Consider the following 19,076-nt stretch of genomic DNA (forward strand, 5'->3'; position numbering starts at 1 on the left):
AGTGATATCTGACCATGGTAGCCCTCTAGTGATATCTAAGCACAGTAGTCTCTTAGTGATATCTGGTTTTGGTGGTCCTTTAGAGATATCTGACTACCGTAGTCACCTAGTGATGTCTAAGTATGGTGGTCCCCTTGTGATATCTGACCACTGTAGGCTCCTAGTGATATCTGACCACTGTAGGCTCCTAGTGATATCTGACCACAGTAGTCTCCTAATGATATCCAAGTATGGTAGTCCCCTAGCGATATCTGACCACTGTAGTCCCCTAGTGATGTCTAAGTATGGTAGTCCCCTAGTGATATCTGACCCCTGTAGTCCCCTAGTGATATCTGACCCCTGTAGTCCCCTAGTGATATCTGACCCCTGTAGGCCCCTAGTGATATCTGACCCCTGTAGGCCCCTAGTGATATCTGACCCCTGTAGGCCCCTAGTAATATCTGACCACCGTAGTTGCTCATTTATATAAATGGACTGCCATGGCATTTTTGCAGTTGCAGGAGAGCCAGACGAGACCAGTGTGAACAACCCCCCCCCCCCCCCCCATTTGACATGGAAACAGTGAATAACCAATTTATAGCCATTTTTTGTGTCTAAAAGAAAATATCAGTCATTTATTGTCACAGTTTGGTATTATTACATTGAACATGGACTAAAAAAAAAAAGACAATTTGCAACTCTAGTAGACCCAGATTAGGATGCAGGGGGGAGGGGTAGGGGGGTTATTTTTTGCAAATAATGTCATTGATGATTTGGAATAATGTTGTCAGCTCGCCTCTTCCTTGTCCTCTTCATCATCTTGCTCTCCCTGTAGCTTTTGGCGAGCAAACTCCTCGATCACCACGTCCTCCGCACTGGAAGTATTAGGAGAAGAATTAGAAGAACTCTTACAATATTCACATGCAATTTAATATTAAGGCCGGATTCATACCATTGCAGTGACCCTAAGTGTGTTCCCTTACCCCAAACTGATGTGTTGGAGCTCAGACAGTTCAATCGACTCCTTCCCTGTTCCCATGTGGCAGGTCTGGGCCAATTATGAGGCTCCTAGCATCCTCATGGGAGAGAAGAGGTGGGTCCTATACCTAAAGGTGTCGGGCATTTTCTCTGTGCCCCCAGAAGTGGGGGGATATGGAGAGGTAAGTACATGACGCTGGGGATAGGGGTGGATAGGTGACCCATTTTATTTAGCTATGCCTGGCCACAGCCAGCAAAAGACCACTTTAAGCCTTTCCTATGTCTCCCCTTCGTCCACCATATTGTTTAGCAAGGAGATGGAGACACCATCATTCTCGGCTATGGAATCCCCCATCACATGCCTGCTCATTGGATTATGGAGGAGCATCTTCATGATGATAAGGTCACCTCTCTACTCTTCTCCTTCCATGATGAAACAAGCATGTTGCCAGCAGACCATGAGCCCGTAAAATAATCCGATGATTTATTAAAGCAATCACATCATAATAAGTACACGTGAAAGGTTTCAGAGCCTTGCGGGATCCCTTTGTTAGGCATGTGCCATCACATGCCTGATGAAGGGGTCCTGCAAGGACCCCAAAATGTTGCACTTGCTCTCATTGTGATCATTTTAATAAATTATTGAAAAAATTGTAAAATAAAAATTGAAGCAATACAATACAAATTTGTACAGCCCTACTAGTTCCAGGTCCACCCTGCACTCTTCTTCCCTGCTAGTTTCAGACCCCTCTTGTCCTTCCTTGCTCCTCCAGTTCCTGACCCATCCTGCCTTCCTTGCTCCTCCAGTTCCTGATCTATCCTGCCCTTCCTTGCTCCTCCACTTCCTGACCCATCCTGCCCTCCCTTGCTCCTCCAGTTCCTGACCCATCCTGCCGTCTCTTGCTCCTCCAGTTCCTGACCCATTCTGCCCTTCCTTGCTCCTCCAGTTCTTGTCCCATCCTGCCATTTTTGCTCCTCCACTTCCTGACCCATCCTGCCCTTCCTTGCTCCTCCAGTTCCAGACCCATCCTGCCATTTTGCTCCTCCACTTCCTGACCCATCCTGCCCTTCCTTGCTACTCCAATTCCTGACCCATCCTGCCCGTCTTCTCCTCCAGTTCCTGACCTATCCTGCCTTTCCTTGCTACTCCAGTTCCTGATCCACCCTGCCCTTCCTTGCTACTCCAGTTCCTGGTCCATCCTGCCCTTCCTGCTCCTCCAGTTTCTGACCCATCCTGCCCTTCCTTTTCCTCCAGTTCCTGATCCATCCTGCCCTTCCTTTTCCTCTAGTTCCAGGCCCATCCTGCCCTATTCTGCCCTTTCTGGCTCCTCCAGTTCCTGACCCATCCTGCCCCTTTCTGGCTCCTCCACTTCCTGACCCATCCTGCCCTTCCTTGCTACTCCAGTTCCTGGTCCATCCTGCCCTTCCTGCTCCTCCAGTTTCTGACCCATCCTGCCCTTCCTGCTCCTCCAGTTTCTGACCCATCCTGCCCTTCCTTTTCCTCTAGTTCCAGGCCCATCCTGCCGTATTCTGCCCTTTCTTGCTTCTCCAGTTCCTGACCCATCCTTCCCTTCCTGGTTCCTGCAGTTCCTGACCCATCCTGCCCTTCCTGCTCCTCCAGTTTCTGACCCATCCTGCCCTTCCTTTTCCTCCAGTTCCTGATCAATCCTGCCCTTCCTTTTCCTCTAGTTCCAGGCCCATCCTGCCCTATTCTGCCCTTTCTTGCTTCTCCAGTTCCTGACCCATCCTTCCCTTCCTGGTTCCTCCAGTTCCTGACCCATCCTGCCCCTTTCTGGCTCCTCCAGTTCCTGACCCATCCTGCCCTTCCTTTTCCTCTAGTTCCAGGCCCATCCTGCCCTATTTTGCCCTTCCTTGCTTCTCCAGTTCCTGACCCATCCTGCCCCTTTCTGGCTCCTCCGGTTCCTGACCCATCCTGCCCTTCCTGGCTCCTCCAGTTCCTGACCCATCCTGCCCTTCCTTTTCCTCTAGTTCCAGGCCCAAACTGCCCTCTTCTGCCCTTCCTTACTCCTCCAGTTTTTGACCCATCCTGCCCTTCCTTCTCTTCTAGTTCCAGGCCCATCCTGCCCCTTTCTGGCTCCTCCAGTTCCTGACCCATCCTGCCCTTTCTGGCTCCTCCAGTTCCTGACCCATCCTGCCCTTCCTTTTCCTCTAGTTCCAGGCCCATCCTGCCTTATTCTGCCCTTCCTTGCTCCTCCAGTTTCTGACCCATCCTGCCCTTCCTTCTCTTCTAGTTCCAGGCCCATCCTGCTTTTCCTTGCTCATCCAGTTTCTGACTCCCTGCTAGTTTCAGACCCCTCTTGTCCTTCCTTGCTCCTCCAGTTCCTGACCCATCCTGCCTTCCTTGCTCCTCCAGTTCCTGATCTATCCTGCCCTTCCTTGCTCCTCCACTTCCTGACCCATCCTGCCCTCCCTTGCTCCTCCAGTTCCTGACCCATCCTGCCGTCTCTTGCTCCTCCAGTTCCTGACCCATTCTGCCCTTCCTTGCTCCTCCAGTTCTTGTCCCATCCTGCCATTTTTGCTCCTCCACTTCCTGACCCATCCTGCCCTTCCTTGCTCCTCCAGTTCCAGACCCATCCTGCCATTTTGCTCCTCCACTTCCTGACCCATCCTGCCCTTCCTTGCTACTCCAATTCCTGACCCATCCTGCCCGTCTTCTCCTCCAGTTCCTGATCCACCCTGCCCTTCCTTGCTACTCCAGTTCCTGGTCCATCCTGCCCTTCCTGCTCCTCCAGTTTCTGACCCATCCTGCCCTTCCTTTTCCTCCAGTTCCTGATCCATCCTGCCCTTCCTTTTCCTCTAGTTCCAGGCCCATCCTGCCCTATTCTGCCCTTTCTTGCTTCTCCAGTTCCTGACCCATCCTGCCCCTTTCTGGCTCCTCCAGTTCCTGACCCATCCTGCCCCTTTCTGGCTCCTCCACTTCCTGACCCATCCTGCCCTTCCTTGCTACTCCAGTTCCTGGTCCATCCTGCCCTTCCTGCTCCTCCAGTTTCTGACCCATCCTGCCCTTCCTGCTCCTCCAGTTTCTGACCCATCCTGCCCTTCCTTTTCCTCTAGTTCCAGGCCCATCCTGCCGTATTCTGCCCTTTCTTGCTTCTCCAGTTCCTGACCCATCCTTCCCTTCCTGGTTCCTGCAGTTCCTGACCCATCCTGCCCTTCCTGCTCCTCCAGTTTCTGACCCATCCTGCCCTTCCTTTTCCTCCAGTTCCTGATCAATCCTGCCCTTCCTTTTCCTCTAGTTCCAGGCCCATCCTGCCCTATTCTGCCCTTTCTTGCTTCTCCAGTTCCTGACCCATCCTTCCCTTCCTGGTTCCTCCAGTTCCTGACCCATCCTGCCCCTTTCTGGCTCCTCCAGTTCCTGACCCATCCTGCCCTTCCTTTTCCTCTAGTTCCAGGCCCATCCTGCCCTATTTTGCCCTTCCTTGCTTCTCCAGTTCCTGACCCATCCTGCCCCTTTCTGGCTCCTCCGGTTCCTGACCCATCCTGCCCTTCCTGGCTCCTCCAGTTCCTGACCCATCCTGCCCTTCATTTTCCTCTAGTTCCAGGCCCAAACTGCCCTCTTCTGCCCTTCCTTACTCCTCCAGTTTTTGACCCATCCTGCCCTTCCTTCTCTTCTAGTTCCAGGCCCATCCTGCCCCTTTCTGGCTCCTCCAGTTCCTGACCCATCCTGCCCTTTCTGGCTCCTCCAGTTCCTGACCCATCCCGCCCTTCCTTTTCCTCTAGTTCCAGGCCCATCCTGCCCTATTCTGCCCTTCCTTGCTCCTCCAGTTTCTGACCCATCCTGCCCTTCCTTCTCTTCTAGTTCCAGGCCCATCCTGCTTTTCCTTGCTCATCCAGTTTCTGACTCATTCCGCCCTTCCTTGCTCCTCCAGTTCCTGACTCATTCCGCCCTTTTTTGCTCCTCTAGTTCCTGACCCATCTTGCCTTTCTTACTCCACCCCTTCTGCTGCTGGTATCTAAAGAACATAGATTAGGATGGCTACTGAAGGTTACTTCTTTGTAGGGTCTGTTCATAAATGTTTTTAAGATTCACACAACTTTCACCAAGGAAGTACACGTTTCCCAATTGAATCCAATTACGGTAGGAAAATGTGTGAATCTTGGGTGAAAGTTGCATGAATCTCAAGTAACGAACATTTATACATAATTATCATTTGTTTGTGTGTTAATCATTGGTAAAAGCTTTAGCAGTCTTGGTTAAAAAATGTATATGAGTAGACTTCTAGACTTCATGTGTTTTTTATGATTATTTGTTTAGGTATTTGATACCTGTTATTTGATGTGGGTTTTTTTTTTTTTAAAGAAAACAACGTAAAATTAAAAAAAAAAAAAAAAAGCAAAAGTAACATTTTATTGCTACTAATGTTTTTTTGATAGAAAAAAAAAAGAAAAACCAAAAAAAATGAAAGCAATAGTACAAAATTGTTACTGTTGCTTTATGTTTTTCTTTGTCTTTTTTTACAAAAACAAAATACTTAAAAAACAAAAAATACGTTGCAAAGCAATATGGGAAGGTCTCTTTTTTAATCTATTTTTAATATATTTAATATTTATAATATTTTAATATATATATTTTACTGGAACCGTCCAGTAAAATTTTACTGTTACAGATGTTTTTTTTTTATTGGAAGTGGCTGCAGGAGGGAGAGGAGAAGTGAGCATTAAGCAGCTGCGGGAGGGAGAGGAGGAGAAGCGGGCATTCAGTGGCTGCAGGAGGGAGAGGAGGAGAAGTGAGCATACAGTGGCTGCAGGAGGGAGAGGAGGAGAAGTGAGCATTAAGCAGCTGCAGGAGAGAGAGGAGGAGAAGTGAGCATTCAGTGGCTGCAGGAGGGAGAGGAGGAGAAGCAGGCATTCAGTGGCTGCAGGAGGGAAAGGAAGAGAAGCGGGCATTCAGTGGCTGCAGGAGGGAGAGGAGGAGAAGGGGGTATTCAGCGGCTGCAGGAGGGAGAGGAGGAGAAGCGAGCATTCAGCAGCAGCAGGAGGGAAAGGAGGAGAAGCGGGCATTCAGTGGCTGCAGGAGGGAGAGGAGGAGAAGGGGGTATTCAGCGGCTGCAGGAGGGAGAGGAGGAGAAGTGGGCATTCAGCAGCTGCAGGGGGGGAGAGGAGGAGAAGCGGGCATTCAGCAGCAGCAGGAGGGAAAGGAGGAGAAGCGGGCATTCGGTGGCTGAAGGAGGGAGAGGAGGAGAAGGGGGTATTCAGCGGCTGCAGGAGGGAGAGAAGGAGAAGCGGGCATTCAGCGGCTGCAGGAGGGAGAATAGGAAAAGCAGGCATTCAGCAGCTGCAGGAGGTAGAGGAGAAGTGAGCATTCAGTGGCTGTGGAAGGGAGAGGAGGAGAAGCGGGCATTTAGAGGCTGCAGGTGGGAGAGAAGGAGAAGCGGGCATTCAGCGGCTGCAGGAGGGAAAGGAAGAGAAGCGAGCATTCAGTGGCTGCAGGGGGGAAGAGGAGGAGAAGCGAGCATTCAGCAGCTGCAGGAGGGAAAGGAGGAGAAGCGGGCATTCAGCGACTGCAGAAAGGAGAGGAGAAGTGGGCATTCAGCGGCTGCAGGAGGGAGAGGAGGAGAAATGGGCTTTCGTTGCCTGCGGGAGGGAGAGAAGGAGAAGCGGGCATTCAGCGGCTGCAGGAGGGAGAAGAGGAAAAGCGGGCATTCAGCAGCTGCAGGAGGTAGAGGAGAAGTGAGCTGTGGAAGGGAGAGGAGGAGAAGCGGGCATTTAGCGGCTGCAGGTGGGAGAGAAGGAGAAGCGGGCATTCAGCAGCTGCAGGAGGGAGAGGAGAAGTGGGCATTCAGTGGCTGCAGTAGGGAAAGGAGGAGAAGCGGGCATTCAGCGGCTACGGGAGGGAGAGAAGGAGAAGCAGGCATTCAGTGGCTGCAGGAGGGAGAGGAGAAGTGGGAATTCAGCGGCTGCAGGAGGGAGAGGAGGAGAAGCGGGCATTCAGAGGCTGCAGGAGGGAGAGGAGGAGAAGCAGGCATTCAGCAGCTGCGGGAAGGAGAGGAGGAGAAGCGGGCATTCAGCAGCTGCGGTAAGGAGAGAAGGAGAAGCGGGCATTCAGCGGCTGCAGGAGGGAGAGGAGGAGAAGCGGGCATTCAGAGGCTGCAGGAGGGAGAGGAGGAGAAGCAGGCATTCAGCAGCTGCGGGAAGGAGAGGAGGAGAAGCGGGCATTCAGCAGCTGCGGTAAGGAGAGAAGGAGAAGTGGGCATTCAGCGGCTGCTGGAGGGAGAGGAGGAGAAGCGGGCATTCAGCAGCTGCCGGAGGGAGAGGAGGAGAAGCGGGCATTTAGTGGCTGCCGGAGGGAGAGGAGGAGAAGCGGGCATTCAGCAGCTGCGGGAAGGAGAGGAGGAGAAGCGGGCATTCAGCAGCTGCGGTAAGGAGAGAAGGAGAAGTGGGCATTCAGCGGCTGCCGGAGGGAGAGGAGGAGAAGCGGGCATTCAGCGGTTGCATAGAGGGATCAGTTCCACTACATGCCGCCGCCCCTGCCTCTCTCCTATCAGGAGTACAGGGAGGCTGCACAGGTCCCCTGGAGCACGGGGCTGGGTCGCAGTGGCGACCCTTGTGACCCCTGTAGGTACGCCCCTGCAGAGAAACAAACAGCAACAAAAGGTAGGAATCTGCTACAAAGTGTGTTACAATCCCTGCAATGTACAGAGATCACCCAGACAGGTTACTCTTTAAAAAGACACAGAAATAAATAGTAGACACGCAGACACACCAGCAGGACTGGACTAGATCTAATCTATATCTTCTACTGGATTCTCTAAAATCACGAGACAAACACGTCTATGTACAAAGCACGGGAGCTGCAGGTAGTTATCTCGTACCTTGTTGTACCTGGAGGGGTCAAAGGTTGATGTAAAGCAATAAAAGAATAAAAAGTTACTTGTCTGCATACAGATTGCTGAATGAATGTGAATGATGAGATCGGTGATTTCACTGTCAGTATAGAAGAGTCATACAGTCCAATCATCTGTCACCATAAAAGACACGCATGACCAAGACATGGCGGATCTGGGATGAGGGGGCTGATTTACTAAAGGCGTGGAGCATGTTCCCTTTAAATTTTCATATACAGCGCCCTGTAAAAGTATTCACACCCCGTGAAATTCCCCACATTTTCTCATGTGACAACCAAAACCGTAAATGTATTTTATTGGGATTTTATGTGATAGACCGACACAAAGTGGCCACAATTGTGAAGTGGAAGGAAAATGATAAATGATACAAATAAATCTGTGGAAAGTGTGGCTGCATTTGTATTCACCCCCCGGAGTCAATACTTTGTAGAAGCGCCTTTCCCTGCAATTACAGCTGCAAGTCTTTTTGGGGATGTCTCTACCAGCTTTGCACATCTAGAGAGGACATTTCTGCCCATTCTTCTCTGCAGAATATCTCATCTCTGTCAGATTGGATGGAGAGCATCTGTGAACAGCAATTTTCAAGTCTTGCCACAGATTCTCAATGGGATTTAGGTCTGGACTGTGACTGGGCCATTCTAACACATGAATATGCTTTGATGTAAACCATTCCATTGTAGCTCTGGCTGGATTTTTCTGGTCATTGTCCTGCTGGAAGGAGAACCTCCGCCCCAGTCTCAAGTCTTTTCTTCTAAGATTTCCCTGTATTTGTCTCCATCCATCTTCCCATCAACTCTGACCAGCTTCCTTGTCCCTGCTGAAGAAAAGCATTCCCACACCATGATGCTGCCACCACCATGTTTCACAGTGGGGATGGTGTGTTCAGGGTGATGTGCAGTGTTAGTTTTCACCCACACATAGACCAAAAAGTTGAATTTTGGTCTCCTCTGAGCAGAGCTCCTCCCCCCACATGTTTGCTGTGTCCCCCACATGGCTCCTCCCAAACTGCAAACAGGACTTCTTATGGCTTTCTTCCACCAATGGCTTTCTTCTTCTCACTCTTCCATGGGCCTCTTGGCTGCTTCTCTGATGAATGCTCTCCTTGCCCGGCCGGTCAGTTTAGGTGGACGGCCATGTCTTGGTAGGGGCCCGGTCAGTCAGTTTAGGTGGACGGCCATAACTTGGTAGCGGCCCGGCCGGTCAGTTTAGGTGGACGGCCATGTCTTGGTAGCGGCCCGGCCGGTCAGTTTAGGTGGACGGCCATGTCTTGGTAGGGTTGCAGTTGTGCCATACTCTTTCCATTTTCCCATGATGGATTGAACAGCGCTCCGTGAGATGGTCAAAGCTTAGGAGATTTTTTTATAACCTAACCCTGCTTTACACTTCTCCACAACTTTATCCCTGACCTGTCTGGTGTGTTCCTTGGCCTTCATGATGCTGTTTGTTCACTAAGGTTCTCTAACAAACCTCTGAGGGCTTCACAGAACAGCTGTATTTATACTGAGATTACATTACACACAGGTGGACTCAATTTACTAATTAGATGACTTCTGAAGGCAATTGGTTCCAATAGATTTCAGTTAGGGGTATCAGAGTAAACAAGGCCGTCTTTAATACAGGGCAAAAGAGGCAGCTGCCCTGGGCCCAGTCATTATTGTGGGGCCCAAAGCTGCCTCTTTTGCCCTGTATTAAATACGGCCCTGTTTACTCTGAGCCATCAACCAGCTGCCCCTTCATCCTGCGCTGCCTGTAAATAGCTGATAGATTGATTCGGGGGGGGGGGGGGGGGTAAGAAAATGTTTTCCCAGGGTCCAATCAATATTTAAGATGGCCCTGAGAGAAAAGGCAGGTGAATACTCCCCCCCCCCCCCACTTTTTACAGATTTATTTGTATCATTTTCCTTCCACTTCACAATTATGTGCAACTTTGTGTCGGTCTATCACAGAAAATCCCAATAAAAAACATTTATGTTTTTGGCTGTAACATGACAAAATGTGGAAAATTTCAAGGGGTGTGAATATTTTTGCAAGGCACTGTATCTTAGGGGATAACTTGAGGCAAAAAGAAAATTCAGGACAAACTGTGGCTACACTTGTGAGGTTATCGGGGCAAACATCGGAGTTCCGCTTTAAGTTGTACAATAATTGTGTATATTCTAGACCACACGCATGGACTCACCTTCAGCTGGTTTGGGATGCATCAACACAAGTGGCAGCTCCACAGATACATCACTAAAAAAAGAGACAATAAAAGGATAAAATAACACAAATCTGGAAACATCGGCGAGTCATCTGTTCAAAGCTGCTCCTCCCCTCTCCAGCGCCCCCTGCTGCTACTTTTGCTTTTCTGTTTTCTCTGCTTTTCAGCTTTATTTTCCTATTTTGGTTTTTATTATTATTATTATTATACAGGATTTATATTATTATTTATTATTATTATTATACAGAATTTATATTATTATTTATGTACAGGATTTATATGGCGCCAACAATTTGTGTAGCGTTGTTTTTTCTTTAAATTTTTTTTTTATTATTATTATTATTAATATTACTATACAGGGTTTATATTATCATTAATATTATACAGGATTTATATGGCACCAACAATTTGTGTAGCATTGATTTTTCTTTTAATGTTTTTATTATTATTATTATTATAATATAGGATTTATATTATTATTATTATTATACAAGATTTAAATTATTATTATTTAGGATTTATATGGCGCCAACAGTTTATGTAGCGTTGTTTTTTCTTTTAATGTTTTTATTATTATTATTATTATTAACATTATTATACAGGATTTATATTATTATTATTATTATTATACAGGATTTATATGGGGCCAACAATTTGTGTAGCATTGTTTTTTCTTTTAATGTTTTTATTATTATTATTATTATTATTATTATTAATATTATTATACAGAATTTATATTATCATTAATATTATACAGGATTTATATTATTATTATTGATATACAGGATTTATATGGCACCAACAATTTGTGTAGCATTGATTTTTCTTTTTAGGTTTTTATCATTATTATTATTATTATAATATAGGAGTTATATTATTATTATTATTATTATTATTATTATACAGAATTTATATTATTATTTATGTACAGGATTTATATGGTGCCAACAATTTATGTAGCGTTGTTTTTTTTTTAAATGTTTTTATTATTATTAATATTATTATGCAGGGTTTATATTATCATTAATATTATACAGGATTTATATTATCATTAATATTATACAGGATTTATATGGCACCAACAATTTGTGTAGCATTGATTTTTCTTTTAATGTTTTTATTATTGTTATTAATATTATACAGGATTAATATTATTATTAACATTATTCAGGATTTATATTTTTATTATTATACAAGATTTATATGGTGCCAACAATTTGTGTAGCGTTGTTTTTCTTTTAATGTTTTTATTATTATTATTATTATAATATTTGATTTATATTATTATTATTATACAGGATTTAAATTATTATTATTTAGGATTTATATGGCGCCAACAGTTTATGTAGTGTTTTTTCTTTTAATGTTTTTATTATTATTATTATTATTAATATTATTATACAGGATTTATATTATTATTATTATTATTATTATTATACAGGATTTATATGGGGCCAACAATTTGTGTAGCATTGTTTTTTCTTTTAATGTTTTTATTATTATTATTATTGTTATTATTATTAATAATATTATTATACAGAATTTATATTATCATTAATATTATACAGGATTTATATTATTATTATTGATATACAGGATTTATATGGCACCAACAATTTGTGTAGCATTGATTTTTCTTTTTATGTTTTTATCATTATTATTATTATTATAATATAGGATTTATATTATTATTATTATTATTATACAGAATTTATATTATTATTTATGTACAGGATTTATATGGCGCCAACAATTTGTGTAGCGTTGTTTTTTTTTTTAAATGTTTTTATTATTATTAATATTATTATGCAGGGTTTATATTATCATTAATATTATACAGGATTTATATTATCATTAATATTATACAGGATTTATATGGCACCAACAATTTGTGTAGCATTGATTTTTCTTTTAATGTTTTTATTATTGTTATTAATATTATACAGGATTAATATTATTATTAACATTATTCAGGATTTATATTTTTATTATTATACAAGATTTATATGGTGCCAACAATTTGTGTAGCGTTGTTTTTCTTTTAATGTTTTTATTATTATTATTATTATAATATTTGATTTATATTATTATTATTATACAGGATTTAAATTATTATTATTTAGGATTTATATGGCGCCAACAGTTTATGTAGTGTTTTTTCTTTTAATGTTTTTATTATTATTATTATTATTATTAATATTATTATACAGGATTTATATTATTATTATTATTATTATTATTATACAGGATTTATATGGGGCCAACAATTTGTGTAGCATTGTTTTTTCTTTTAATGTTTTTATTATTATTATTATTATTATTATTATTAATATTATTATACAGAATTTATATTATCATTAATATTATACAGGATTTATATTATTATTATTGATATACAGGATTTATATGGCACCAACAATTTGTGTAGCATTGATTTTTCTTTTTATGTTTTTATCATTATTATTATTATTATTATAATATAGGATTTATATTATTATTATTATTATTATACAGAATTTATATTATTATTTATGTACAGGATTTATATGGCGCCAACAATTTGTGTAGCGTTGTTTTTTTTTTTAAATGTTTTTATTATTATTAATATTATTATGCAGGGTTTATATTATCATTAATATTATACAGGATTTATATTATCATTAATATTATACAGGATTTATATGGCACCAACAATTTGTGTAGCATTGATTTTTCTTTTAATGTTTTTATTATTGTTATTAATATTATACAGGATTAATATTATTATTAACATTATTCAGGATTTATATTTTTATTATTATACAAGATTTATATGGTGCCAACAATTTGTGTAGCGTTGTTTTTCTTTTAATGTTTTTATTATTATTATTATTATAATATTTGATTTATATTATTATTATTATACAGGATTTAAATTATTATTATTTAGGATTTATATGGCGCCAACAGTTTATGTAGTGTTTTTTCTTTTAATGTTTTTATTATTATTATTATTATTATTATTAATATTATTATACAGGATTTATATTATTATTATTATTATACAGGATTTATATGGGGCCAACAATTTGTGTAGCATTGTTTTTTCTTTTAATGTTTTTATTATTATTATTATTATTATTATTATTAATATTATTATACAGAATTTATATTATCATTAATATTATACAGGATTTATATTATTATTATTATTGATATACAGGATTTATATGGCACCAACAATTTGTGTAGCATTGATTTTTCTTTTTATGTTTTTATCATTATTATTATTATTATTATTATAATATAGGATTTATATTATTATTATTATTATTATTATACAGAATTTATATTATTATTTATGTACAGGATTTATATGGCGCCAACAATTTGTGTAGCGTTGTTTTTTTTAAAATGTTTTTATTATTATTAATATTATTATGCAGGGTTTATATTATCATTAATATTATACAGGATTTATATTATCATTAATATTATACAGGATTTATATGGCACCAAAAATTTGTGTAGCATTGATTTTTCTTTTAATGTTTTTATTATTATTATTAATATTATACAGGATTAATATTATTATTACCATTATTCAGGATTTATATTTTTATTATTATACAAGATTTATATGGTGCCAACAATTTGTGTAGCGTTGTTTTTCTTTTAATGTTTTTATTATTATTATTATTATAATATTGGATTTATATTATTATTATTATACAGGATTTAAATTATTATTATTTAGGATTTATATGGCGCCAACAGTTTATGTAGTGTTTTTTCTTTTAATGTTTTTATTATTATTATTATTATTATTAATATTATTATACAGGATTTATATTATTATTATTATTATTATACAGGATTTATATGGGGCCAACAATTTGTGTAGCATTGTTTTTTCTTTTAATGTTTTTATTATTATTATTATTATTATTAATATTATTATACAGAATTTATATTATCATTAATATTATACAGGATTTATATTATTATTATTGATATACAGGATTTATATGGCACCAACAATTTGTGTAGCATTGATTTTTCTTTTTATGTTTTTATCATTATTATTATTATTATTATTATAATATAGGATTTATATTATTATTATTATTATTATTATACAGAATTTATATTATTATTTATGTACAGGATTTATATGGCGCCAACAATTTGTGTAGCGTTGTTTTTTTTTAAAATGTTTTTATTATTATTAATATTATTATGCAGGGTTTATATTATCATTAATATTATACAGGATTTATATTATCATTAATATTATACAGGATTTATATGGCACCAACAATTTGTGTAGCATTGATTTTTCTTTTAATGTTTTTATTATTATTATTATTAATATTATACAGGATTAATATTATTATTAACATTATTCAGGATTTATATTTTTATTATTATACAAGATTTATATGGTGCCAACAATTTGTGTAGCGTTGCTTTTCTTTTAATGTTTTTATTATTATTATTATAATATTGGATTTATATTATTATTATTATACAGGATTTAAATTATTATTATTTAGGATTTATATGACGCCAACAGTTTATGTAGTGTTTTTTCTTTTAATGTTTTTATTATTATTATTATTATTATTATTATTAATATTATTATACAGGATTTATATTATTATTATACAGGATTTATATGGGGCCAACAATTTGTGTAGCATTGTTTTTCTTTTAATGTTTTTATTATTAATATTATTATACAGGGTTTATATTATCATTAATATTATACAGGATTTATATTATTATTATTGATATACAGGATTTATATGGCGTCAACAATTTGTGTAGCATTATTTTTTCTTTTAATGTTTTTAATATCATTATTATTATTATTAATATTATTATACAGGATTTATATTATTATTATACAGGATTTATATTATTATTATACAGGATTTATATGGGGCCAACAATTTGTGCAGCATTATTTTTTCTTTTAATGTTTTTATTATTATTATTAATATTATTATACAGGATTTATATGGTGCCAACAATTTGCGCAGCGCATTACAATATGAGGGCAAACAGCACCACACAATTCCATACCGGAGGAATCCAGCAGCCATGTTTTTATTTTTTTTAATACCGGAACTTGCCGATAGAAATATCCAATATGGCGGGAGGAGGCTGCGCAGAGCGCGGAGCGCAGAGCACAGTACTAAATAATTTTAAAGTGATATTTCACCCTCATCAGTTTGTTAAGCACTTTTAGCATCTGATTACCCACTTGCCCTCCGGAAGATTTACCCCCCCCCCTTCATGACCAGGCCATTTTTTACGATACAGCACTGCGTTACTTTACACGCCTGCGGACCGTCCCACGTGCATTATTATTATAAAGTATATATATAGCGCCAACAATTTGTGTAGCGTTGTTTTTTCTTTAAATTTTTTTATTATTATTATTATTATTAATATTATTATACAGGGTTTATATTATTATCATTAATATTATACAGGATTTATATGGCACCAACAATTTGTGTAGCATTGATTTTTCTTTTAATGTTTTTATTATTATTATTATTATAATATAGGATTTAAATTATTATTATTATTATACAGGATTTATATGGGGCAACAATTTGTGTAGCGTTGTTTTTTCTTTTAATGTTTTTATTATTATTAATATTATTATATAGAATTTATATTATCATTAATATTATACAGGATTTATATTATTATTATTGATATACAGCATTTATATGGCACCAACAATTTGTGTAGCATTGATTTTTCTTTTAATGTTTTTATTATTATTATAATATAGGATTTATATTATTATTATTATTATTATTATACAGAATTTATATTATTATTTATGTACAAGATTTATATGGTGCCAACAATTTGTGTAGCGTTGTTTTTTTTTAAATGTTTTTATTATTATTATTATTATTAATATTACTATACAGGGTTTATATTATCATTAATATTGTACAGGATTTATATGACACCAACAATTTGTGTAGCATTGATTTTTCTTTTAATGTTTTTATTATTATTATTAATATTATACAGGGTTAATATTATTATTAACATTATTCAGGATTTATATTTTTATTATTATACAAGATTTATATGGTGCCAACAATTTGTGTAGCGTTGTTTTTCTTTTAATGTTTTTATTATTATTATTATTATAATATTGTATTTATATTATTATTATTATACAGGATTTAAGTTATTATTATTTAGGATTTATATGGCGCCAACAGTTTATGTAGTGTTTTTTCTTTTAATGTTTTTATTATTATTATTATTATTATTATTATTATACAGGATTTATATGGTGCCAACAATTTGCGCAGCCCATTACAATATGAGGGCAAACAGCACCATACAATTCCATACCGGAGGAATCCGGCAGCCATGTTTTTATTTTTTTTAATACCGAAACTTGCCGATAGAAATATCCAATATGGCGGGAGGAGGCTGCGCAGAGCGCGGAGCGCAGTACTAAATAATTTTTAAGTGATATTTCACCCTCATCAGTTTGTTAAGCACTTTTAGCATCTGATTACCCACTTGCCCTCCGGAAGATTTACCCCCCTCTTCATGACCAGGCCATTTTTTACGATACAGCACTGCGTTACTTTACACCAGTGGTTCTCAATTCCGGTCCTCGGGACCCACCAACAGGCCAGGTTTGCAAGATAACTAAATTACATCACAGGTGATCTCATTTGCTGCTCAGTGATTGCAGTATTCTAGTCTGCATCCCCAAGGTAATACTTAAAATCTGGCCTGTTAGTGGGTCCCGAGGACCGGAATTGAGAACCACTGCTTTACACGCCTGCGGACCGCCCCACGTGTATTTACTGCGGCAGGGCGGCCCCTTAGCCTGAAACCAAGTACCTGTATGTGATTTTTTTCTTCTGGGTCTGGGGCGTGCGCACGCCCTGCCGGCGATCCGCTCCCGCTGTGTTTGGGAGCCAATCAGTGGGTCTGGCTGACCCGATCTCCGCTGGGACCCGCCGATCGTTCCCGAGGCAGACAGAACGGCGGTCTGTCTATGTAAAGAAGGCAGTGAGAGGGGGATGTGCTGATCCTGCTAAGCATGCACACGGATCTTTGCCTTCCCCCAGTCAGAGCTCCTCCCCCACAGTTAGGAAGCACTCCCTAGGAAAACATTTAATCACCAGCTCAGGTATGTTCATCATGTGTACTTACCTTGATATTAGGTCTCCCAAAATGCTGGAAAAGAAAAAACAGTCAGATTGGAGGTTATACAGAGAGGGAGAGGGGGAGGGGATGGGGGGGGGTAACAAAGTTTTCAATGCATTGTGATTGGGAGAGATTTTTTTCATTTTCATTTAGGTCTCACCCACTTACCCGCCTCTGGATGCCATCAAGTTAACTCGGATTTTATAGGACACCAGAATCCCCAGCACCTCCTTATCCATCCCCGGGCGCAGGCTGCAGGAAAGGGGCGGAGTCATTGAAATGGAAAGGTATTGGTAAAGTAATCCTGCGGCCCGGTTATGGTCAGTAAAGTGTTTACATGTTATTAGGAAGTAATGATGGAGCCTCAAAACAAATCCTCATTGACCCCAGGGGGTGTTGAGCCGCTGAGTCACTGCTGGGAGGGGAAACTGGAGGAGCTGAGCTGCTGTGTCACTGATGGGAGGGGGATCTGAGCTGCTGAGACACTGCTGGGAGGGGGATCTGAGCTGCTAAAACCCTGCTGGGATGGGGATCTGAGCTGCTAAAACCCTGCTGGGAGGGTGGAGTTGGGTGGACTGAGTCACTTCTGGGAGGGGGATCTGAGCTGCTAAAACCCTGCTGGGAGGGTGGAGTTGGGTGGACTGAGTCACTTCTGGGAGGGGGAGCTGAGCTGCTGAGACACTGCTGGAAGGATGGAGCTGGGAGGTCTGAGTCACTTCTGGGAGGGGGAGCTGAGCTGCTGAGACACTGCTGGGAGGATGGAGCTGGGAGGTCTGAGTCACTTCTGGGGGGGGAGCTGAGCTGCTGAGACACTGCTGGGAGGATGGAGCTGGGAAGTCTAAATCACTTCTGGGAGGGGGAGATGAGCTGCTGAGACACTGCTGGGAGGATGGAGCTGGGAGGTGTGAGTCACTTCTGGGAGGGGGAGCTGAGCTGCTGAGACACTGCTGAGAACTTTCAGGATGAATTGGCCCACAGTACCTGCAGCTGCAGAGGTCAGTGAGGACTTGCTTGTTAGGAACATGTAAACATTTGCCATACACTGGGGGGAGGGTTCACATTCAGACACAGAGAATGGAATCGGTGATACGTAGCGGAATGGGATGAGGGGGCTACAGAGGGAACTTTTGGAATACATTTTTAAAATGTGTGCCCAGAAAATGAAGGTTATAATTACACTGTGGAGGACGCCAGGTTGGTGTCGCCATGCTTCAGTTTGCCGTCCAGTGCCAGGCCACGCTTCTCCGTATTATTGGCCAAAACGGGAGTTACTTGGTATGACTTGGTAAAAGCGGAATTTGCTGCTACGGTATCACTAGGGGAGAGAGGACACGGGGGTATTATCTTCATTAATAAACATCACAGACAGCAAAAAACTCTGTATTTACCATGTGTGGACATTGGTGGACAATGGTGGATTGGATGGAGGGTTTGGTGGACAAAGGTGGGTTGGTTGGAGGGTTTGGTGGACAATTGTGGGGTTGTATGGAGGGTTAGGAGAATAATGATGGATTGGATGGAGGGTTTGGTGGACAATTGTGGGTTTGTATGGAGGGTTAGGAGAATAATGATGGATTGGATGGAGGGTTTGGTGGACATAGGTGGATTTGATGGAGGGTTTGGTGGACAATTGTGGGGTTGTATGGAGGGTTAGGTGAATAATGATGGATTGGATGGAGGGTTTGGTGGACAATGGGGGATTTAATGGAGGGTTTGGTGGACAATGGTAGATTGGATGGAGGGTTTGGTGGACAATTGTGGGGCTGAATGGAGAGTTTGGTGGATAATGATGGATTGGATGGAGGGTTAAGTTGATAATGATTGATTGGATGGAGGGTTTGGTTGACAATGGTGGATTGGATTGA

The 19,076-nt window shown here is 40.2% G+C and overlaps 1 protein-coding gene across 1 annotated transcript in view; it reads right to left on the bottom strand.

Moving 5' to 3' along the window:
* Window positions 1-723: 723 nt before the first annotated feature.
* The window catches only part of ARR3 (arrestin 3), a gene marked incomplete at its 5' end in the record, with an annotated part of 45,203 nt that continues 26,850 nt past the window's right edge, over window positions 724-19,076 (bottom strand). The window contains 5 exons of the mRNA XM_082263295.1: window positions 724-854; window positions 10,003-10,055; window positions 17,218-17,241; window positions 17,380-17,463; window positions 18,389-18,526. Coding sequence (XP_082119421.1) covers window positions 838-854; window positions 10,003-10,055; window positions 17,218-17,241; window positions 17,380-17,463; window positions 18,389-18,526 — 316 coding nt within the window. The 3' untranslated portion in view covers window positions 724-837. The remainder of the gene's footprint in view (window positions 855-10,002; window positions 10,056-17,217; window positions 17,242-17,379; window positions 17,464-18,388; window positions 18,527-19,076) is intronic.

Source organism: Pelophylax lessonae (genome assembly GCF_965119305.1).
Source record: "Pelophylax lessonae genome assembly, chromosome: 7".
NCBI classification, from domain to species: domain Eukaryota; kingdom Metazoa; phylum Chordata; class Amphibia; order Anura; family Ranidae; genus Pelophylax; species Pelophylax lessonae.